The following is a 23,820-nucleotide window of genomic DNA, read 5'->3' on the forward strand; positions in this document are numbered from 1 at the left end:
AAAAACTATTGAGCAAGGATGTCCAAATTTGGAAAAGAAGAGCAAATAGGTAATAAGTACTTTTAATATCCTCGGGGGGCAGGGATTCTTGCACTTCTAATTGAGGTTGTGCTAAATACAAGGTAGGCAAAAGCAGGTCTACAGTTGTGAGTACTCATGACATGTAGTTAATGAGGCTATTGTAGTAATCATAACCTGCATGTCGTTTCTCAGATGAATAACTGTAAACCTACTTTTCTTACCCCTATATACAAATTAATTTGGAGGAAACTGACTTTCCCTTTAAACATTGTCTCCTATTTATATAGTAGAACTAATTTATCTGGAGTTTGTTTTTTGCCCTTTAGTAAAGTTTCACAGGTTTCTTTCATATAAAGACTACAGTCCCAGTGCATGAAATTCATGCACTTGATGGGGGGAGGGGAGGTCCTTTAGCCCAGTGTTTTTCAACCTTTTTTGGGCAAAGGCACACTTGTTTCAAGAAATAATCACGAGGCACACCACCATTAGAAAATGTTAAAAAAATTTAACTCTGTGCCTATATTGACTATATATAAAGTAATTATCTTGAATAGGAATCAAATAAACACAAAGAAAGTATTTTATAATTACTTTATTATGAAATATTAAGTAAACAAAATAGTGAAAAATTATAAAATTCTTGTCTTGTCTGCACCTAAGGCACACCAGGCAACATCTCGCGGCACACTAGTGTGCCGCAGAACAGCGGTTGAAAAACGCTGCTTTAGCCTGCCTGCAACCTCTTGCAGTCCAGGAGCCCTTGGGGAATGTCCGACTGCCAAGGAGGTGAGAGACGCTCCTGCCACCCCTGTTGCACCCTCTGGCCGTGACCCCGGCTTCTGGCTGAGAAGCACTCCCCCTGTGGGATTGGGCCAAAACTAGCTCTCCAATATCCCCCAAGGGGTCCCGGATTGTGAGAGGGGACAGGCCAGGCTGAGGGACTCACCAGTGCATGATCAGGGCCAGGGAGGTTGGCTAGAGTGGGGGGAATCACGGGAGGGCTCTAAGGCATGTCTGGTCCATCTCACTCAGTCCTGATTGGCCAGACCCCAGTAGCAAGCTAACCCACTGGTTGGAACATTCTCCCCCTGGTGGTCAGTGCATGTCATAGCGAGTGGTTGAGTGGCCTTAGCATATCATAGCATATTATGCTTTGATTGGCTAATCAGCCAACCAGTGGACTGGACACTTAGCATATTAGGCTTTTATTATATAGGACTAGGAGCTCATTGCAGGAAGATTTCTGCAAGCCACCGCCTGCCCCGCTCTGCCCCGCCCACACTTTCCCTCCAGCAGCTTTCCACTTTTCCTCCCTCTTCCTTCTATGCTATCTGCAGGCTTCACTCTTCCCTCCCTCAGCATATGCAAATTAACCGCCATCTTGGTTGGGTTAATTTGCATACTCGCTCTGATTAGCTGTGGGCGTCAACCAAACTCATGAAGGTACGGTCAATTAGCATTTTTCTCTTTTATTAGTGTAAATATTTCTTGTTTTGTTTACCTTAAGATGTTTTATAGATTTAGTTGCTATTATGAATAGATTTTTTTTTAGTCTTCCAAGCTTTTGGCTTATTTCATGTTACTCTTTTTATTTATTTATTTACTTACTTAAATTTAATAAATATTTATTGTTCAGATTATTACAATTGTTCCTCTTTTTCCCCCCCATAGCTCCCCTCCACCAGGTTCCTACCCTCCCCTGTCCTTATTCCCCCCCGACACACACTGACCTACTCCATAGGTGATGCCTTTTGTTCAGTCTCTTCCTGCACCCTCCACTCCCCTTTCCCCCAAGAACTGTCAGTCCACTCCCTTTCTATGCCCCTTCATGTTACTCTTTTTAAAAACTGAGATGTAACTGACATGTAACATTGCATAATAGAGTACTTTTTTAAAAGAAAATAATAAAGTTGAAATGATTCTCTCCAACTCAGGGAGAAAGGAGTCAAAGGGAGGAAAGTGGAGGAGAGAGGGAGGAAGAAAGTAAAAGGCTCAAAGAAAAAAAGAGGAGAAAAAGTTTGGGAAATAAAGAGAAGATAATGAAAGGCAAGCAAATGAGAACAGAAAGTAGCTGGAGGAATGGCTTAAATCTGCTTATAGGCAGGAAACACTTGAAACATCAGGGAACCCAGGGCTGAAAGGCAGTTATAGAAAGATCACAAAATTGAGGTAAAGGCCATGATTGGAGGCAGGCTCCAGGACCTTCTCCTCATAGCACTGAAGAATCATGAATTATCAGTGAAGGAGGTAGTAGGCAGGTCTCCAGGGCTTCTGCCCATAGCAGGAAGCTGTGAAACAGACAAAGGCACTCAGGGTGGCTGGCTTAGAAAGTAGGGAATTCTGTACTTGGTCCTCTCCCCCCTGGGTCAAGTGCCCATGTGCAAGGCATGGCCTGACAACCTGAAGTGTCTAAAAAGAACCAACACTGCTACACCTTGTTGTAAGGAGGGATTCCTGAGGACTTCCTGTCTGGACACATTCCAGTAGCCTGGGAGAGTTATAATAACCATTATCTAAAAAGGGCTCTTGTGCTTTTATACTATAACTAGTGGCCCAGTGCATGAATTTGTGCACATTGAAAGGGAAGTAATTAGAAGAAATATTTTAATATCACTATTTGCCCTTTCTCTATAATAAAACTGTCAACCAAATTCATGATTGACAATGACAAATAGAAACACACATGCGATTGGCGCCAGTGAGAGCTTTATATTTATGGCACAGGCAGAGTCAACTTAACTTTTTATTGATATAGAATAAACTTGCTTAATTAGACCTGCTTTCTGATGTAGCTAAACTTATTCTAGCCCAGTGAAGCATCCCAACTTCTCTTTCAGGTTACTGTCAGCAACATAGCAGTAAACATCAACATGAAGCAGTTTATTATTGTAGATCACAGAGGAGAACAAAGGGTAAAATATTTAACTGCAGTACTGTTTGACTATATTCTGCACAGTGAGAAAACCATTTCTTATTTCTTTTCAGTTGGGTCATTTCTAAGCTTTCTAAATCTCCATTTTCTGGCTAATAAGAAGAAAATATGATTCCACCAAGTCTCTTATCTACCTACTCCAGGATTTCTGTGAAGATCAAATGAGATGAGGCATGGGAAAACCCTTCACAGACATTTGGTTAAAGTGTAAATGTTTCCACCTGGCTATAAAGCAAGTCTTGATCCTGGGCTGAAGAAACTGCAAGGAGACTAGTAGTTAGGGAGAGAAATTTTGCTACATGACATCATTACCCAGTGCCCACAGCCACCATTTCTGGGCTGAGCTGGGTTGTGGGCTGCATTTTGTGCCATGGGGTTTTACCAGCATTGGCTGTGATTTGGTGGGCTGTCGCTCCAGGGTGGTGGCAGGGCCTGTGTCTCACTTGGGGGAGCTGAGTGTTGCTTTGTCAGCACCAGGTCTGCAGTGCTATTTCTCTGTAAATGGCAAGTGTGCGTCATGGCAGCTTCTGCATTGAGCATCTGCCCCCTGATGGTCAGTGCACGTCATAGCAACCAGTCAGATGGTGGGAGGGAACACTTAGCATATTAACCTTTTATACCTACATATAGACTAGAAGCCCGGTGCATGAAATTCGTGCACAGAGCAGGGGCGGAGTCCCTTAGCCCAGCCTGCACCCTCTTCAACCCGGAAAACCTTGAGGGATATCCAACTACTGGCAGTAAGACATCCCCCTCACAATCCTAACTGCTCTCTTGCCTGATTGTCTGAATGTACCTAACCACCTCTGCCTGCCAGCCTGATGCCCCTAACTGCTCCCCTGATGGCATGATTGCCCCTAACTGCCTCTGCATGCTGACCTGATTGCCCCCTAACTGCTCCTCCATGCCAGCCTGATCACCCCCCCCCCCATCTGCTGGCCTGATTGCCCCCAACTGCTCCCCACCAGCCTGATCTTCCCCTAACCACTCCTGCCTGCCAGCCTAATCACCCTTAACTGCCCCCCCTACCCTCCACTGGCCTGATTGCCCCTAACTACCCTCCTCTGCTGGCCTGATCACCCCCTAACTGCCTCTGCCTTGACCCCTACCACCATGGCTTTGTCCGGAAGGAAGTCAAACATCCAGAAGATGTCTGCTTGAGCTGGTCTAATTACCATGTTACCCTTTAGTTAGTATAGATTAGCCAAGAGTGAGATAACATTCTAGATCACATGTGTCAAACACAAGGCCCACGGGCCAAATCCGTCCCACCAGGCCTTGCAATGTGGCCCGCACTGCGCTGTCATCACTGCACTCCACTGCGTTTCCATCACAATGACAGTTTATGACTGTTCAGTAAACCATTCGGCGGGCGATTTAGGCTGGATTTTAGATTTTGGCCCCTTCTCTGATTGAGTTCGACACCCCTATTCTAGATGATTCCAACAGTGGATAAGGCTAAGGGATAAAAGTTAAAATAAACACACAAAAAAGTATATATTTTTCAAAATTATTTTTTGTTGTTTTAATTTCTTCTTTAACAAGCTTACCGACTTAAATTCCAGAAATTCCATTCCTTTGGCAACTTGATAAGCAAAGCAAAGAAGATCTTCAAATGTAAGTACATTCAGGTCTTCTTCTTCCTCCAACCTTTTTTGGTTTTCATATTCAACTTCATCTGTAAAATAGAACTGGTTCTCATTTTTTCCAAAACTGTAAGAAGTTGCCTTAGTAAATCTCTATGAGGAGATTATTAAAGCCACAGTTAGGTGAGGTGCCAAGACAAGCAAGGCAGCCCATTTTAGGAGACATATTGTATACTTGATGTTTTCCATTTGATCTTTTTAATAGTCTGATGAGGGAAGTATCATTTGGCCCATTTTACAAATAAGAAAATTATGACTCCGATGATTAAATAAGTTATCCAAAGTCATCTAACCAGAAAGTAAAGGAACCAGAGATTAATCTAACTTCTGTCTGACTCCAGAACTCAGCATCTCTTCCACTTACCAGGTAATGCATGACTCTAATTAATTTATTATTTTAAGAAAAATAATCTGATAAAATAAATAGCCCCCAGTGTTTATTAGTTAAATATTGATGTAAGATTCACAATACATAAACTGTTGTTTTTAAACTACTTTTAAAGCAAATATACATTCACAGAGCCTATAGATAACAGTAGCAATGTAAAACATTCTTTTGCATCTACACATTTTCAAAAAAAGATAACAGAACTCATTTATCCATTTCTATTTTTAAGTTCTATTAATTAGAATAAAATATTACCTTTGGGTTGAAAGGAATTCCTATTGAACCCTGAGATACGGTCTGTGTCCTGGTGTATATGAACTTCTTGGGAACCAGGCATACTATTTAAAAAAAAATTATTTCATTATTTATGTTCTTCTGAGTAGACATTAAAAAAAAATACAATTCATCAAAGAAATTAATTCCAATTATAAATGGGCTTTTAAATTAAAAGTACAGCATCTATTTGTCTACTTTTGTGGAATTAAAAATATCTGAGTAATTGAGCCTGTGTAACTGGGGGAATAGTGGGTTTGGTATCTGTATGGAGTCACAGTTCAAAGATGACTTCACTAAGTCCTTACCACAAGTCTACAAGCTGGTGTCAAAGTCACATTTTACAAAAGAAAATTTATGTTTACCCTGGCTGGTGTTGCTCAGTGTGCAGAGCATTGGTCCATGTACCAAAGGGTCATGGGTTTGATTCCCAGTCGGGTCGTGTGCAGGAGACACAACCAGTCAATATGTCTCTCTAATTTCTCTCTCTCTCTCTCTCTCTCTCTTCAAATCCCCTCCCTCCCTCTCTTTTTAAAAAGCATTGGAAAAAGTCTCCTCAGGTGAGGATTAACAAAAAAAACTTAACCATGGTGAGATGGAGATGATTTGCTGAAATCATGGAGCTATAAAGAGTGCAACTGCACCCCAGTCTACTGTTTCTAAACTGGGCTCCCCTTCCCTGTGACAGCTCAAGTAACACAGATCTTCTAAAGGGAACTTTACATTTTCTACCATCCTCCTTTTTTCAAGGTGACCTTTGCAAAGCTTGTTTCCTGTTCTTGTGAAATTAATAATAATAATGCCAATCTCTTTTATAATAAAAGTGTAATATGCAAATTGACCATCCCTCCAAGATGGCTGCCCCCAAGTGGTTAAAGATGGCTTCCCTCATGTGGACACAAGATGGTGACCACAAGATGGCCAGCAGGAAAGAGCAGTTGGGAGGGACCAGGCCTGCAGGGGAGGGCAGTTGTGGGGGGACCAGGTCTGCAAGGGAGGGCAGTTGGGGGTGATCAAGCCTGCTGGGGAGAGCAGTTGGGGGGGGGGGGGACCAGGATGGCAGAAGAGGGAAATTGGGGGTGACTGAGCCTGCAGGAAAAGGCAGATGGGGGAGACCCAGGCCTGCAGGGGAGAGCAGTTGGGGGGGCCCAAGCCTGCAGAGGAGTGCAATTAGGGGTGACCAGGCTGGCAGAGGAGGGCAGTTAGGCATCAGTCAGGCTGGCAGGGGAGTGGTTAGGGGGTGATCAGACTGGCAGGCAGAAGCGGTTAGGGACAATCAGGCAGGCAGGCAAGCAGTTGGGAGTCAGCAGTCCTAGGATTGTGAGAGGGATGTCCAACTTCCTACCGGGATAGGGCCTAAACGGGCAGTCAGACATCCCTGAGGGATCCCAGATTGGAGAGGGTGCAGGTTCAGCTGAGGGACACTCTCCCCCCCGCCCCCCCAATGCACTTTTGTGCACTGGGCCTCTAGTGTAATACAGAACTCTTCACTGAGGAACTGTCTATGTATTACTAGTATATACAGACAATAATTCAATTTATTCCAGCATTCAAGTTTATCCCAACTTATAGTTTCCATATCTCTGAAAATGGCTTAAAGTGTTCAGGCCACAAATATTCCAAAAGTAACTGTTTCAGTGCATTTCATAGCTTAGTGATAGACTGAATCAAAGGCGCTGAGTTCACCAGCCTTGGTTATTACTAACCAGACACTTCTGGCCACACATATCTGACTCATTAGGACAGACCCTGTTCTAGAATGCGGATGACATGAGAATTGTCTCAGTTTTAGGTTATAAGCTGAGAAGTGAGTATAAAAGGGAGGACTAGTGTGACAGGTATATATCGATAAAGGGGAGCCGCACAAAGATGTGCATGGGGATCTCCATAGGGCCTCACAGCTTTTGACGCTGGGTCTGTCTCAGACCTTAGAAAGCCAAAGGCCTGCACTGAAACACCTGCTAAGAAAACAAAGCTTGATCTCAAAAGCACCCTCCAAAAGTCCCCCAATAATGGTAAAGCCTCTGACAAATGTGCCTTTCGGATAACGGAGAGCTTTCACATACGCAGGGAAGCAGGAAAGCACTGTGGATCCAGGGATGATTCCATCACAATGCCTGTGAATTCATTCAGAGAACGGTGTTATAGAGCTGTGATGTTCAAGCAATCAGCAAGACATTTCCAAGGATAAGGACAAGCATCCCATCAAACTTCTCCAGCCCTTGTCTATGCATCCCAAAACAAGGACTCTGCCAGTGCTGAGTCAGGATTCCCATGGATGGAGGAATGCACAACGCAGAGCACTGAGACAAATGCTACCACAGCTTTATTCTGCCCCCATCACATTATGTCAATGGATCTAGCCTATTTTTTTAAATCCAATTTATGAGGTTAGAGGTCTTTTGTGCAATACTCCTGGAGACCTCTATGAACATGTCCAGGACTTTGGAAATGTGTTCATTTTTTTTCTAATACCTTCTTATTAACCAGAGGCCAGGGAGGATTGAATAACTTACCTTTCCCCAAACTAAATATGTGTATAGGGTGTGATTTAGGCTCAGGTGGACAGAGGCTGGCTCAGCTATAGTGAAGGAAAGGCTCCATTGTTCCAAATCAACAGAGACACTCTATCAAAGATAAATGACTTTTAGAGGTCTTAGAACCCAGACTCCACAATGCTGGAGTGTAGCCTGTAGAAGCCAGCTGAGTGTGTGTGTGTGTGTGTGTGTGTGTGTGTGTGTGTGTGTGTTGGGGCAGGGAGGGGGGAGAGGGAGGGGAGGACCGGTGTTTAACCATCATACTTTGTATGTGTCCTAGAATGCATAATTAGGAAATCTTGACCTATTCTCTTACCTGGAATTTGGATGTGACGGGAAAGTGGGGTAAAAACTGAAATTGTGTTCCTTGAAAATCTCTGTCCATGTTCTGTGAAATTTTTCTCTTTTACTTCTTAGATAGTTGAGAAGATCACCATAGCAACAATATTCAAAAATCAAGTAAACTGGCCCTGAAATAGTGACAGTTTATAATTGTAGGTAGACAAACACCCAGGAATTTTTTCAGAAATCTGTGTAGCAGGAAACATTTTATACTCTGTGAGAGCTCACTTCTCCCCTGATTTTGGGAGAGGAAAACTTTTTCTGAGCTTATCTCTTCTTATACTTTAAATTCAATTCCAGCTTTTTACTCAAACTCCCTTGTAAAATAGTGCCTTCTTACCTTCCACTTGGACCCTTGTACGTGCAGCCTCACCTATAACCACAGTCCACCTAGATCCTCCAGTTTGCAATTGGAAATAATATGTCCGCTGTATGATGAGCACTTGGTAAATATATGCTGACCTATGGTTTTCCTGAAGAGGGAGAACTATCCCTAATTCTCTCTGAGTTCCATTTTCTCTTTTTCTCTTCTTTTAGACCCGGTCCCAGGCCAGCTGTACCAGAAAAAAATAACCCTGGACACATTGTTCGGGTATTTCTAGGCAGAAGTGAAAAAAATCAGAGTGTGTGTTCCATTGAATTCTCGGAAAATATAGTTTGGAATCTCGTCTGGCTGTGCTTCTTTGATGCAGCCATTGGGGCAGTGGCTAAGTTGGGCAGTCCTTCACAGCTGGAGAAAAGGTAGAGGGAGAACCCACAAAATGTACTTGCAGGTGGTGTTTTTTAAGTGGGTTAGAACCATGAGACATATTCCAAGAACGAAAGGCCTCCTCTACTGACCCATGTGCTTACTCTTATCTCACTCCATGAGGGTTTGAGGACCCACCCTGTGACTGAGAAAAGAGGACACATGAGAACAAATGTCCTCTCTGTCCTCAGGCTTATCTGTGTTTGACTAGGAGTTTTGAGAGGGAATTGATTACCTGACTTCGTGCACGCCCCCAGCAGATTCACAATATTTTCATGGTTCCCCAGCTGAGTCATCATTTTGAGTTCAGACATGAGAGCTTCTCTTTCAGAGCTGTCTGCTTTCTCTGCCAATGGAAGAACATCAATGTAAAACAGGAATTTTAGGTCGTTTTATAAGTTAAAACTTTTCTCAGTTCAGAGTAGATTTGCATAAAGATTTTTAAAATTTGTAAACTACTACATGAATTTTGAGTAATTTCTGTGTTTTAAGACAATTTCAAAGATTACAAAAGTTTAAAGGTTGAATTTAATAATGTGCCTTTCTATTGGCGGTTCTTCTACCAAAATAAAAATCTTTAATATTGATCCTCAAAAAGCAAATAAAACAAAATAAAAATAAATAGCTTTTCCTCCACAGAAGATAATACATACGCTAAAGGGGGAAAAAAAGGGTTTTTTGCTTGTTTGTTTGTTTTGCCTCTTAAATTTGAGTTCATAGAGAAGCAAGCTAGGAATGTCAGTGAAGGTGGTTGGCTCTAGCTGTTGTCCCCCAGCTCTACAACCTTAAATTTTAAGTGGACCCAATGTTGAGAAGGACCAATTCCCACTAACCAAGTTCCCAAGAGACTCATTAATTGACAATGAGAAATATAACTGGTGAATAGGCTAGAATGTATCCACTGGTCTATGCATTCTCTCCCTGGAGAGAAGTCTAGATAGCTTGTACTCATAATCATACCCATAATTTTGCTTAGACACATAGCATGAAGGTAGTTATTGAAGAACTCAGAGGCTTTGTCTCACTGAGGCTGATGTGCCAGCTGGTCAGGGAGACCTTGCCCAGGTGGATGCTGGAGCCCTAGAGGCAGTGGCAGGGTCTTTGGACTTCCCTCTCCAGGCTCCAGGCACCAGCCACTCACCCCTTTAGTAATATTTCTTACAAATATAGTTACTTTTCTTTACATTCGATGAAGATTGTATTAGATAGTTCCAGGTCTATTTTTTTAGGTATTATTTTGTCCTGGAGAACATTCTAGCCTTTATGGTGTCTTTTCCAGAGGGCATCGATGCTGCCAAGGTGGTCTTATTTCCAACATCCTGTCTAGGGCGTGAAATCCTTCACTTGTACATTGTGACCCACTAGCACCTCAGGTCTTCTTCTGCTTCCAGTTGTACAGGGACTTGTGGCTTTGGAATGTTTGTGTCTTATTCCTCATAACCAAGATAATACATTTTGTGTTGTGCTTAACTTTTTCTTTTTTTTCCTTTTTTTTTAAAAAAAATATATTTTATTGATTTTGTACAGAGAGGAAGGGAGAGAGATAGAGAGTTAGAAACATCGATGTGAGAGAGTCATCTATCAGCTGCCTCCTGCACACCCCCCACTGGGGATATGCCCGCAACCAAGGTACATGCCCTTGCCGGAATCGAACCCGGGACCTTTCAGTCCTCAAGCCGACGCTCTATCCATTGAGCCAAACCGGTTTCGGCGTGTGCTTAACTTTTTCAAAGTACTTTAATATACTGCTACTTAACATTCATTCATTAAACAAATAATTATTGAGTGCCTACTGTATATGAAGCATGTGTCAAGCATTGGGGAAATAAGTGATAGACAAGACACAGCCCCTGCCTTCCTGGAACTTAGAGTCTCCTGGAAAAGGAAGACATGAACAAACAATTATAATATCCTATATAATAAAAGGCTAATATGCAAATTGTCCCTTGGAAAAGTGACCACGAGACTTTCAATCACTCGCTATGACGCGCGTTGACCACCAGAGGTCGGCATGGAACATGGCAGGCGACTAGTGGCAGTGGCAGGACACTGAGGGAGTGAGGGAAGGAGGAGGCAGAGAGGCTCGGATGGTGAACCTGACCGGCCCTGATTGCTGGCCAGGCCTAGGGACCCTACCCGTGCACAAATTTCATGCATCAGGCCTCTAGTATAATAGTATGATAAATGCAATACAGCAAATGCATGGAAGGGTGCTGTGGGGTCACACCAGAGGGATACCGAACCTAGCCTTCGAAAAGAGAGGAAGGGACACCAATGTCTATGTTGAGACTGAAGAAAATAGGAATTAATCAGGTGAATGCACTGTGAGGAAGTAGAGAGAATCTTTTATATTGAAAGAATAAAAAGGGCAAAAACCAAGGAAGAAAAGACCATAGCAAAACAGATGCAGACCCGGCCCTCATAAAGCTACAGATTAATGTGGCAAATAAAATATAAATTGCATAATTAAACATAGATATAGTTACATATTGTGATAAATTCTGTGTGTGTGTGTATGTGTGTGTGTGGCGGGGGGGTGAAGGGAGGGCATCTACAGAGATCTAGGACAGCATCTAGCAAGAAACTTAACCTCATCTTTGGTGTGAGAAAAAGTTTTCTGAGGATGTGATATTTAAGCTGAGATCTGAAGGAGGAGTGGGCGAGCACTATGTGGAAGGGGAAGGGTGAGCAGAGAGGCTCAGCCTGGGCCAGGCTCCGGGATGGGAGGGAGCACTGGGCTCTGGAGGAACTGAAAGAAGGCCGAGAGTTCAGGGTGGAGCAGGGAGCAGATGCCAAACCACACGGGGCTGTGTAGTGTATTTCAAGAGTAATTAAAAGCAACTGGAAATGTGAGGTAGGAAAATGGTAAGATCTGCTTTGCATTTCATCACCAGCACTTGGGCTTCAGCATAGAGAATCTGAAAGGAAGTAGGAGTGTAAATAGGGTAGCTGCTTGGAAGGCTATGGCGGTTATTCAGAAGAGATGAAGTTGGCCTAGGATGGTAGTAATAAAGATAAGAGAGAGGATGGACTGAAAGACACTAAGCAGAACCCTGTGGGAATAGCTTCTGGGTGTTAGAATGGGATATTTTCAAGGATGAGGCCTAGGTTACTGGTTTGCCCAATTGTGTGGAAAAGGTTGGAGGAGTTCAGTTGATGAGCTGAGTTAAAGGGACTTTTGAGACAGCCAAGCATTTGGACACATGATCCTGAAGCTCAGAAGAGAGATGCAGTCATGAGAACACTATGTAAGGGTAAGGTCCCAGGTGTGGTTGACACTGCCTGTGGTAAGCATGTGGAGTGAAAATGGAAGGGGACTCAGGAGTGAGCATTCCAGAACACCACATAAAGAACTGGGCAGCCCTAGCCAGTTTGGCTCCTTGGATAGAGCACTGGCCTGTGGACTAAAGGGTCCTGGGTTCGATTCCAGACAAGAACACATGCCCAGGTTGCAGGCTTAATCCTCCAGTGGAGGAAATGCAAGAGGCAGCCAATCAATGATTCTCTCTCATCACTGATGTTTCTATCTCTCTCTCCCTCTCCCTTCCTCACTGAAATTAATAAAAATATTTTTTAAAAATAACAAAAAATAAAGAACTGGGCAGAAGACCACCTGCAAAGGGCTGTGAAACAGTCAGCAAGGTAGAAGGGAAACCAGGAAAAAATGGTGAAATGGAAACCAAAGGAAAAAAGGCATCTAAAGATGGAGAAGAGTCCATCCTGCCAATTCATATTAAAAATTCAAGTCACATGAGGACTGAAAAATGCTCATTAGACTTTAGTTTATTGGAGGTCACTGATCGCCTTAGCAAAAGCCAGGAGGGTGGGCAAGGGGTCTTGCAAAGTGAGCAAGACTAAGAGGAGGGGTGAAGGTGTGAGCCAGATGCAAGTGGATAGAGCAATGGTCGGCAAACTGCGGCTCTCGAGCCACATGCGGCTCTTTGGCCCCTTGAGTGTGGCTCTTCCACAAAATACCACGTGCAGGCACACATATACAGTGAGATTAAAATTTCGTGGCCCATGCACAGAAGTCGGTTTTCGGCCTGGGTGAATATATTTTGAAGAAGTGGCATTAGAACACTCAAGGGGCCAAAGAACCGCATGTGGCTCACGAGCCGTGGTTTGCCGACCACTGGGATAGAGAAAGGAGAGAGAAATGATGCAGAGCGCTCCACTTTTCTCTTCTACCCAGACTCTACATCAAAATGGCAGAAACGACATATGCCTGTAGCAACAGTATTCCCAAACACTAAAGCTCCCCCACCCTGTTCACTCTCCTCTCCCCCTGTTCATTCCACACACCCCCCCAAAAAAAAGTAAACAAAGAGAAGAAGAAGAAGAAAAGGTGGAATTTTAAATTCTGACTTGCATTTTACATTAATGATTTGGTTGATACTAACCCTGACTCACTTCCTTTTCAGCTTTGGAGAGCAGTAACCACAAAAAAAAAAGATGGGAAAGAGAAGGGGAGGTGGAGCCTGAACCACCCATCTCAATGGTTACCATTCCACTGTACCTTTCAGCATTTTGACAGCAACCTGGATGGAGACTTCTGTTTTACTAATTCCATAAGCTGTTGCATTCATCACTTTTCCAAAAGCACCTGATCCTAACACCGTCCCTGCAAGAGAAATAGTGAATGAGTACAAGTTCAAGATTTTCCTACAGAGATGAAATACTATAGAAACATCTGGAACATTCTATTCTCACCAAATTCTAAATTTTCTCTTGGAAACTCCCATTTGAGATCATATTCATATTCTCTGAAATCAATGTAGAAGTACTCATTATCCAAAGAACCAGTCACCTGTACCATCTGCAGTTGGCTTTCATACCTATATTGCTTCAGAGATGAAATGAGTCTGTTAGTAACAGGCAGCTCTTCAGAAATAGGAAACCATGACAAAAGTTTACTTTTGAGTTTGGGGGTTTGGGGTGGTGTTTTTGTTTTGTTTTTTTTTTTACCTTTTTGTACTTGTGACAAACGAGCACGGTTAAAACGGCAATGAAGGGGACACACAGCCCAATGGTGACATAGAATGAGACATTGTCCTGGAGGAAAGGGAAGGGGCCTGCAACAAAAAAGTTTAGGATTCCCGATTGGCATTACAATAAATGCTCACTGTGATTTCACGCATCCTGCTGGAGTTACTAGGATTTGCTACCTTACACACTCTCTGCAAATATTCCACTCCCCATGGAAAATCAGGCGATGGTAGTATAAATGAATATTTTCCTTCCTAGAAAATTGTAAATGATCCCGAACCCATTCTTAGGATTGTAAAAATTACATCTATTTAAACTCAAAGGATAGACAAGTCAGTTTAAAAAAAATATTGAAGACATCCTATTTTATGAATATGGAAAACTTATTTAAAAGATGCTGGTGATTCTACACGGTAAGTGTAGGGAGCCAGCTTTCAGTATTGACTTAGGATGGCTTTAAAAAACAAGACTAAAAATTATAAACCAGCAAGCTAAAGGCAAATAAGGAGATTAAGCAAAAGGGAAAACAGCTACTCCAAATTATTAAATCTATTTTTCTAAAATTGAATCTTTCAGGAGATATTCACTGTTCTGGGAATTTATGGTTCTACCTACATCACTCCTGAGTCTTAATAACCTGACACAGCAGTCACTCTGCCTCTGACCTACACAGCAGTGTACGTTCACTGGGGATTCCTGCCTGACTCAGAAAGTCTTCTTGCATCACACACTGAACCTGTAAGTTCTTGTAAAATTCCCCCAATAAAAATGAACAGGCACTAACTCCTAGTGGGGAATTCCTGGAGGTGGATCGCTGCAATAGCAGCTGCTGTTTACCTGGTGAGCCTAAAAGCATTGTTTCACAAGATGTGCCCAGGGAATTGTACGCACAGCACTTCACCACGCTCCCTCTGATGGCCTCGCTCATGTTCAGTGTGCTCTTCGATATCCACTGTCCAAACACTTTTCTGTTAGCCTTTATATTCCAAATTCCTTCTGTGATTTCTTCTGTGCAGCTAAAAAAAAAAACGGCAGACAGAGAAGGAGGTTAGAGAGGTGGGGCTGTCCTCAGGCTGGAAGTCACGGTTTCTCTAGTGAGCTCAAAAAAGAGATTCATCTACATAAGTTATCTGAGAAATTCTATGACCATATAGAATTATGGTGGACTTAGAAGGTAAACATTTTAAACACTTAGTCTTTTCTCCTTGAACCGTATTCATGTGAAAGAGCCAATATGTCAGGGAGAATGTGTTCATGTTCTTCCAATGTAAGAGACACCAGAGTCTTTATTACTTGGGAGACTTGTCTGAACACTTCTTCCAGGTCCAAGATGGTAATGGATATCCATCAGAGGAACAAGAGGCCTGATTTGTTGATGCGTTGGCCAGCACTTCAGGTTTCCCTGTAGAGAATGGGGAAAAATAGGCTCAGGTAGTATCATACTTTCCAAAAGGTTTCAAAGTCAGCTACACGTAGGCTGCCCATTTACTCAGAGCAGTTTGTGCTTCTGGAACGTGTCTCACGCAGAATGATGCAAGACCTCTGGTTGTTCCCTCTTTCCCAGGCACGTCACCTGCATAGGCACCCTACGCTGACCTGCAGAACACCACTTTCCCATTGCTAGGCTCCATAGAGAGCTAAGGTGTATACTTTGAAATACGTGAACACCTCAAAATGATTCTTAGCTTCAGAAGCATCTATAAAAATTTCAATAAATATATTCTCATGTTTTCATAGATCAGAGAAACAAAAATTATTAAAACAAGTAAATGGCAGGTAATATGACTTTTGGCCTTTCCTTAACATGATTTTTCAAAGTATTAATACTAAAGTCAATAGTCACAATACTAAACACATTTACATAAGTCTCTTAGCTTCAAAGGATGAACACAGAAAGAGAAATACGTATAAACAAAGCCAGTAGGCATGAAAGTAAAATTTCAAAACACTTCGATATATAAAAAGTCTTACAGCATTGTTTCTAAGTCATTACTTAGCTCTCTCTAGTCATAGTTAATAAGTAGTTAAGGAGTTATAAGACTTAAATTAAATTTCTTTATAATTTAACTTACTTCTTATATTTAGCGTGAACATTTTTGTGAACTGGGCATCATCATTTTCTGCATAGAATGTGTATTCTCCGGGCTGGTGTTTGTGGTTGCAAAACTTAGATAGGCTGTTTGGAAAAGAATTAAAAACAAACTTAGCCCAACTTTTACAGGAAATGCTGAAACGAATGATGGTGTGCATAGGAGGGAACTCCTTTGAGACACTCACTCTCTCAAGTTCAATGGACAAGGAGGTGTTTGTATACTAGGCCCTTGCTACTCACAGTGGGGTCTGTGGACAGGCAGCATCAGCACCTGTATTACCAGGGAGCTTGTTAGAAATACAAAATCTCAGGCCCCAACCCAACCTACTGTCTGCATTTTAATGTGGTTCGTATGCAAATTAAAAGTTGAGACACACTGATCTAGACTGGGCTCCTCAGAGAGACAAGAAGGTTCCCAACCCTACTGTTCCACACATTCTGGACTAGTCCAACTTCCCAGAAATATGGAAAACCTCTGTAGGTAGAGGAGCCTGTAACTCCCTTACTTCCTAAGAGAATGGTTCTCCAACATTGGTCCAAAGCAAGACCTATGACGAACCCTTAACTTAAATAGTAATTAACAGTGATGAAGGCTCATATCAGCTGGGTTTGTACAAAATGTTTGGGCAGTCTCTAGTATCCCCTTGGAGTGCTCATCAACCACTCAACACATTTTGACATGGATAACTTGATCTTGGGGGTTATCCAAAAATGTGTACCATGTGTATAGGACACTGGCTACTGTAGTGAGATATAAGATAGTGTAGAAAAGGTAGGGATAGTGTTGATTATGCCTTCATGCATTGACAAGATAAAGAAAGTTTAGGCCCTGATCGGGTAGCTCAGTTGCTTAGACCATCTGCAGACACCAAGGTGGCATGTTCAATCTCCAGTCAGGGTGCCTACAGCAAGCAAACAATGGATGCATGAATAAGTGGAACAACAAAATCAACACCTCTCTCTGTCTCTCTCTCCGTTCCCCTCTCCCTAAAATTGATTTTAAAAATAAAATGAAGGTTTGTTCACAGAAATAAAGCTTCCCTTAGATTAAAAAAAATCTAAGACTTTCTCAGAAGTTACTTAATTAGGCTTCTTCTACACAGACTACTTGAAGTTTTTGTTTGTTTTTTAAAAAAGATTACAAATGGGTAGGGTAGAAATATAAACAGGAAGACCCAGAATGGAGGTCTATATAAACTATGAGATATATAGAATGCAAAAAAAAAAATAACACACCATAAAATATTGCTCTTGTCCTTAAATATATCATATCCAGGTAGTTGGACAAAACCTATATAAACAGAATAGTTATAACATTAAACAATATAATATGGCCAAGAGAAGATGAATGGATCAGAGGCCAATATAGATGAACCAAGTTCCAATAGCTTCATAGAAGTGGGACTTGAGCTAAGTCTTCTAGGATGACTTAGTGTTTTTGTGTGTGTGTGTGTGTGTGTGTGTTGTTTTTTTAATCCTCACCCGAGGATATTTTTTTCTATTAATTTTTAGAGAGGAAGGGAAAAGGAGAGACAGAGAGCAACACAGATGTGAGAGACACATTGATTGGTTGCCTCCTTCATGTCCCTGACCAGTGCCAGAAGTCTGCAACTGAGATACCTGTTTCTGACCAGAATTGAACCCAGGACCCTTTAGTCCACAGGTCAAAGCTCTATCCACTTAGCCAAACTGGCTAGGTCCAGATGAGTTTTATTTTAATGAGGGCAAAAGCACATCCAATGAGGAGGAAAGGCAGGACTGAGAGATACGATGGGAATTCATACAACCTTATTTTTATTTTATTTTTTAAGCTTTTTAAAAAATATATTTTATTGATTTTTTACAGAAAGGAAGAGAGAGGGATAGAGAGTTAGAAACATCGATGAGAGAGAATTATCAATCAGCTGCTTCTTGCACGCCCCTACTGGGGATGTGCCCGCAACCAAGGTACATGACCTTGACCGGAATCGAACCCTGGATCTTTCAGTCCGCAGGCCGACGCTCTATCCACTGAGCCAAACCAGTTTCGGCCATACAGCCTTATTAAAGGATAAGCAGAGGTGCTTGTTGAGATGAGGGGGAAGAGAAGGTGTGAAAGAGAGCTAAATGGGTAGGGGAAAGCCAGTGATGAAGGACTTTGAAAACTCAGCTGAATTGTTTAGACCTGATAGAGAAAGCAGAAGATGCTATAGATCCTGAGCAAGGGAGGATTATCAGGAACAGTTCCTTAATTTAGACTGATGGCAGTAGGAAAACTTTATTGGAATGAAATCTGGAGGCAGTGTTGTAACCCAGAAACTCATTCATTTGTTCATTCATTCATTCATTCATTCATGAATTTATTCATTCATTCTACCATCATTGGTAGAGCCTATTTATGGGAGGAATCAGAAATACAACTGAATTAGAAAAAAACAGATTTCTGTTCTCATAGAATTTGCAGTTTGGTGGTGAAGGCAGACAAGTAAATAAGCAGTTACAATATAATGTGGGAAGTCCTAGGAGAGAAGTAAAAGTTCAGTCTTAAATAGAGCATGAAAAGATGAATGTTGCCTAAGGTAGGGAAAATGGGAAAGGAGAGGAAAGAGCAAATCCAAGATGTACCCAGAAAAAAAGAGAAAGCAGGTGTTTGATTGGATATGGAGATGAAGGAGGAACTAGAACACCAATTGATGCAAGATTCAAATTGCACAGCTAGTACTGATAAACAGTGATGAGCCTGTGACATCAATGTTGTGTATCTTTAACTCCGCAGCAAAAAGGTAATTCTGACTGTGTATAGTGATGATAGACTTCATTGCTCCATGAGCATTTAACAAGTTTTTGGTCTGCCTTCGTAACAAGAAGGCTGAAGCAGTAAAAACAGAGTAGGAATAGCCCTGGCCACATGGCTCAGTTGGTTAGAGCGTCATCCTGATATGCACATACAAAAATCAACCAATGAATGCGTAAGTAAGTGGAGCAACAAATCAATGGTTTTCTCTCTCTCCCTTCCCCTTCTTCTCTCTAAAATTCAATTTTAAAGAAAGAGGGTAGGACGACAAGGGTAGGAAAAGGGATTAAGAAGTACAAATTAATAGTTATAAAATAAATCACAGGATGTAAAGTACAGCACAAGAAATTGAATCAGTGATATGTAATAACTATGTATGGTGTCAGATGGGTACTTAGATTTATTGTGGCGATCCCTTCGTAAGGCATATAAATGTTGAATCACTGATGTACACCTGAAGCTAATATAATATTGTATATCAACTGTAATTTAACAATAAATTTTAAAAAAGAAGTAAAAAGGGAATTTCTTATCCTAGCTTATTTCTGAACAACAAGAAGGGCATGACTGATGAAGTGGAAGTGGTAGAAAGATTGGAGAAAAACCAAATTGCAACACTAGGGAGAAAAGTAAATATGTGATTTCCAGCCTTTATGGAGACAGCGTCTATGTGGTCCAAGATGAGAAAGATGTGAGTCTCTATAAGGGCAAATGTAATTCTCACTGGACAATAGCCAAAGGCCCTGAAAAGGAATGAGAGGAGATTAAAAAAAAAGAAAAAGAAAGAAAGAAATTACCGACACAACTATTGGTTGCCATATGCTGCCCACAGCAAAATGTTTTGTAAACTCTTTCCCTCCTAAGGCTTTTGTGCTGCCTTCAAGCACGTATTATCTCAAAGGTTCTCACTCTTCCCAGCAGGACAGTGATCTAAACAGCCTGAGTATCCAGGTCATTTCAAACCGCCTGTGCTCCTGCTTAAGACAGCTGAACCTGGCAATAGAAACAGCCACGTCACCGAACCTCCCTGGAAATTCCAAAGGGACTAACCAATTAGGTGACGGAGAGATTCGGCTTCCTCTTTCCCTGGTGTTTTTCTAAAAATGGTCAGCTGGCCTGAGATGGGAGGTGAGTGAATTGGAATTTACACTGACATCATACTTGGTGACTAGGGAGATGTATTCTCATTACAGCTATGGAAAGGGTTTTCCCCTCTGTACAACCCACATGCAGGTCATTTTTATTTCCCATTTAGCACCTAGAGGGAGTTGAGAAAGGGCAGGCTCTTTCTAGTGGCTCAGGGAATCATTTGATAATAAACTAAAAAGTGTTTTACTCAAAGAATAAGAGATTATCAAAGTCAAATCAGAAAGCAAAGAATAATAAAATGGGCACTAGGGAGGCTGAGCGCTTCTGAAATGAGAGCTGAGAGCTGGCAGGAGCCAGCTGGCAGGACAGGTGGCTTGCCCAGCCCAGAAAGACACCGGTCAGGAAGCGGATGATCCTGTCTCCCTCAGATGGAAGTTCCTACGGAGGTCTAAGAAGAGTCTTTCAGAGGAATTTATTAAATAATTATAAAAGTCTAAAAATTTGGGTTTTTTTTTTAATCATGAAAGTAAAAAAAGGTAGATTTGTTTATAATTCAGTCTATAGAGATAAGAAATTATACAAACAGATGACATGTCCTAGAACCTTTTCTCAAGACCAGGATATCAGGATTGCTGGGAAGTTACAGTTTAATAAAGTGTAAACACATCCAGGCAAGCCCTAATCAGCCATGGGGTAATATTTGAGGAAGTAAATTGGAGAAACGAAGCTGTGAAAGTAGGGAAGCTGAGAAACTTCTGGCACACACACTATGACCACATCAAAGCTTTTTCAGGAGTTAAGTTATTACATAGACCTTTCGGTTACATATAAACACTTGTATCATCTCTTACAACACTAAAATACTGTACTTCACAACAAAATTCAGTCTGACTAAACTGTTGAATTTAGATGGTGGGAAAAGGGTGCTTACTGGACTATTCTTTGAATTTACTGGCAAATTTGAAACTTCTTATGATAAAAAGTTGAAAAGAACTCATTACAATTTAGTCTGCCATGCCCTTTCTCAAAAGAGAGACTCATGTGAACACAAGACATAAAGAGCACTAGTATTGACATTTTTGTTGTTCATTTTTTTAATGCAATATTTTGACCACCTTTTTCAGGAAGAAGGAGGCATCATCTTCCCTATGTATTTGTAGTCCATCATCCCTGGTGCATCATTATCACCAACAAACACTATAGTTCTTCCATAACTTTTTAAAATAAATTGAACACTGAGTGCAGCTGTTATGGTAAGTTCATGTATGTGGTCCTTGCCATGAAAAAAGGATGAGCTGACACATCTTTGACCCAGGTTATGCACTTTGAGTTGCTTTTGAGGGGTGACAACAATTCATTCACTTATTAAACCACCCTTGACTGAAGGAGGCATTGTACAAGGATAGAGAAATGACAGAGAACCTATCCTTATGGAGCTTAATACTCACAGGTGAGATTCAACACACACAGAGCTTCACTACATCACCAGGTCATGACAAATGAGAGTACAAAACACTATAGGAATCAGGACCAGTGCTGAGTCATTCACTTGGCTGGGTAGTTATAAGATAATTACTTGGGGTCAGGAATGTACACTGTGATCATGGAATGAAATCTAATTAACTAGCCTACTAATTGGCCCATGACCCATATATCAGAAACATGGTCCTCTAATCAATAAATCTGTAAAATCTTAAGAGGTTGTACCTGATGTCATCCAGCACAATAGCAGTGATCTCCCAGGTGGCCTCTGGCACTTAAAAGTGCTTGTGTAAAACTGAAGGAGAGGGGGAGAGAAATATTACCTTATTCACCCTTGTAGCCCCACACAGAATCAAGCCCATCAAGAAGATAATAAGGAAACATTCAGTGAACTAAACTGAACTGGGATTTTTATCTCTTTGAATTGGGTTAAAAGAGAATCCCATAGTGTCAAGTGCTCCTGACAGTGGGCCACAACATGGAGGGCGGGGAGGTATAGCTCTGAGAGCCTTTGAACACAGGCCTGTGGTAGTCAACTCAACTAGGAGAAGGGGGACTGACTCCCCACCTCCTACTTTCATGTTTGATGATTCCGAATAAGGGCTTCTGACAATGGGGTGATCCCTCTAAAGCAGTATTTCTCAACCTAGGCAATGTTTTCCTCACTAGAGATGTGTGGCAATGTCTGGAGATAATTTTGGTTGTCACAATTGCGGAGGGGGTGTGCTCCTGACATCCAGTGGGGGGAGGCCAGGAATGCTGTTAAACACCCTACAATGCCTAGGAGAGGCCCTCAGAACAATTATTTCCAGACCAAGATGTCAACAGCACTGCTGTTGAGAAGCCCTGAGTTAGGGGACTGTTGATCAGGCCTCAGGAGAACAGAGTGACTCTCAGTCACAATCTATTATAGCCTAAAACCAAGTTGCATAGGATTCCTTTCAAGAGATAAAAGGTGTCAGAACTATAGAAAAAACAAAGGAAAAAAAATATTTGTTTTCCAATAATGGGATGAAGAATCTCTCCCATTAGAGAACTCCAAGTACAGTTGTACAAATCCCAGGAAAATGAAATTTTCCTTTAGCATTAATTATTGGGCAATTTCTGCACCAATTTTTTAAAAACAAAACAATACACGGATAGGTAATGCTTTCCTGCTTTTAAGGGCTTTACTTCCTCAATCCTCTGCAAATGTGTTGAGGGAGGGTTGGTGTACTCACTGCAGCATGCACTCCCAAATAGGAAGTAACAATCTGGTGACTCAGAAAATGCCACGAACCTTGCTCAAATAGGATTGTTGCCATTTTTCTTTTTAAAAAAATGTTTTTATTGATTTTAGAAAGAGAGGAGGAAGGGAGAGGGAGATAGAGGAAGGGAGAAAGAGAAACATCATTGATGAGAGAGAAACATCATCAATTAGCTGCCTCCTTCACACTTCACAATGCCGATGGGCCCACAACCTGGGCATGTGCCCTGACCAGGAATTGAACTGGCAATCTCTTGGTGCATGGGTCGATGTTCAACCACTGAGCCACACCAGCCAGAATCTTTCCATTTTTCATTCAGTGAGTTATACTATCTGAACTGACTCTAAAACTCTCTATTACTGTGTCTGCACATGTGCTGACTTCAGTGTCAACTCAATAATATATCAATTCATGACACAAAACCACTCTTCTGCTGGGGCAACAAAAGAGTTGTGTGAAGATGATGCCGAGACCTGGAGCTGTGTCATCTCACCTGTACCCATCGTCAAGACAACTTTGTTCACAAGGAAATGATTTTCTAGAGAAGGTCCATGTACATCTGATTTGTGGATATGCTTTAAACTTGACAGAAAAACAAAACTCTTCATACTGGTCAATTGCATACTCTTCATTTATTTTGGAAGCGTGTATAAATCCCTTTTCTGTAAAAAAAAAATATTTATAGAAATATATGGAGAAAATAAATACATTTTTATTCATCAGTTTAATGCAAGGAAACTCATGCTGCAGGTTAGATTCACTAGTCTAAGAAATACAGGAGACCTATCCAGTTATAAGCCTGAGCTCATCCCCTTCCAGAATTAAGATTCCTCTAAGAATTGAATGTAAATAATTGAGTCTTTCCTTCCCCAAATATATTAATAAACCTATAGATTTTTGCAGACAATTTTAAAAGGTTGAAAAGGCTCCCCCAGCCCAGCCAATCATGAACAGAGTAGGGGTCCTCAGTCAGACTGCTCTCTCTGTGACACACACTACAAAAAGTAACCACAGGGCACAAGTGAAAAAACAGGCTAGCCTAGCTGGTTTGGCTCAGTGGATGGAGCATCGGCCTGTGGACTGAAGGTCCCGGGTTTGATTCCAGCCAAGGGCACACGCCAGGGTTGCGGGCTCGATCCCCAGTGGGGGGCATGTAGAAGGCAGCCAATCAATGATTCTCATCATTGATGTTTCCATCTTTCCCTCTCCCTTCCTCTCTGAAATCAATAAAAATATATTTTTTTAAAAAGAACAGTCTAGCACC

At 41.7% G+C, this 23,820-nt stretch overlaps 1 protein-coding gene across 1 annotated transcript in view; it reads right to left on the minus strand.

Annotated features, from left to right (window-relative positions):
- FLT3 (fms related receptor tyrosine kinase 3) overlaps positions 1–23,820 on the minus strand; it is a 76,903-nt gene that overhangs the window by 12,756 nt on the left and 40,327 nt on the right. The window contains exons 9-19 of the mRNA XM_036458456.2: positions 23,050–23,218; positions 15,946–16,049; positions 15,167–15,275; positions 14,711–14,889; positions 13,853–13,959; positions 13,598–13,730; positions 13,404–13,508; positions 9,123–9,233; positions 8,114–8,267; positions 5,243–5,325; positions 4,504–4,631 (exon numbers count right to left, since the gene is read on the minus strand). Of these exons, the coding sequence (XP_036314349.1) occupies positions 4,504–4,631; positions 5,243–5,325; positions 8,114–8,267; positions 9,123–9,233; positions 13,404–13,508; positions 13,598–13,730; positions 13,853–13,959; positions 14,711–14,889; positions 15,167–15,275; positions 15,946–16,049; positions 23,050–23,218 (1,382 nt within the window). The remainder of the gene's footprint in view (positions 1–4,503; positions 4,632–5,242; positions 5,326–8,113; positions 8,268–9,122; positions 9,234–13,403; positions 13,509–13,597; positions 13,731–13,852; positions 13,960–14,710; positions 14,890–15,166; positions 15,276–15,945; positions 16,050–23,049; positions 23,219–23,820) is intronic.

Source organism: Pipistrellus kuhlii, unplaced genomic scaffold (genome assembly GCF_014108245.1).
Source record: "Pipistrellus kuhlii isolate mPipKuh1 unplaced genomic scaffold, mPipKuh1.p scaffold_m20_p_3, whole genome shotgun sequence".
NCBI lineage: Eukaryota > Metazoa > Chordata > Mammalia > Chiroptera > Vespertilionidae > Pipistrellus > Pipistrellus kuhlii.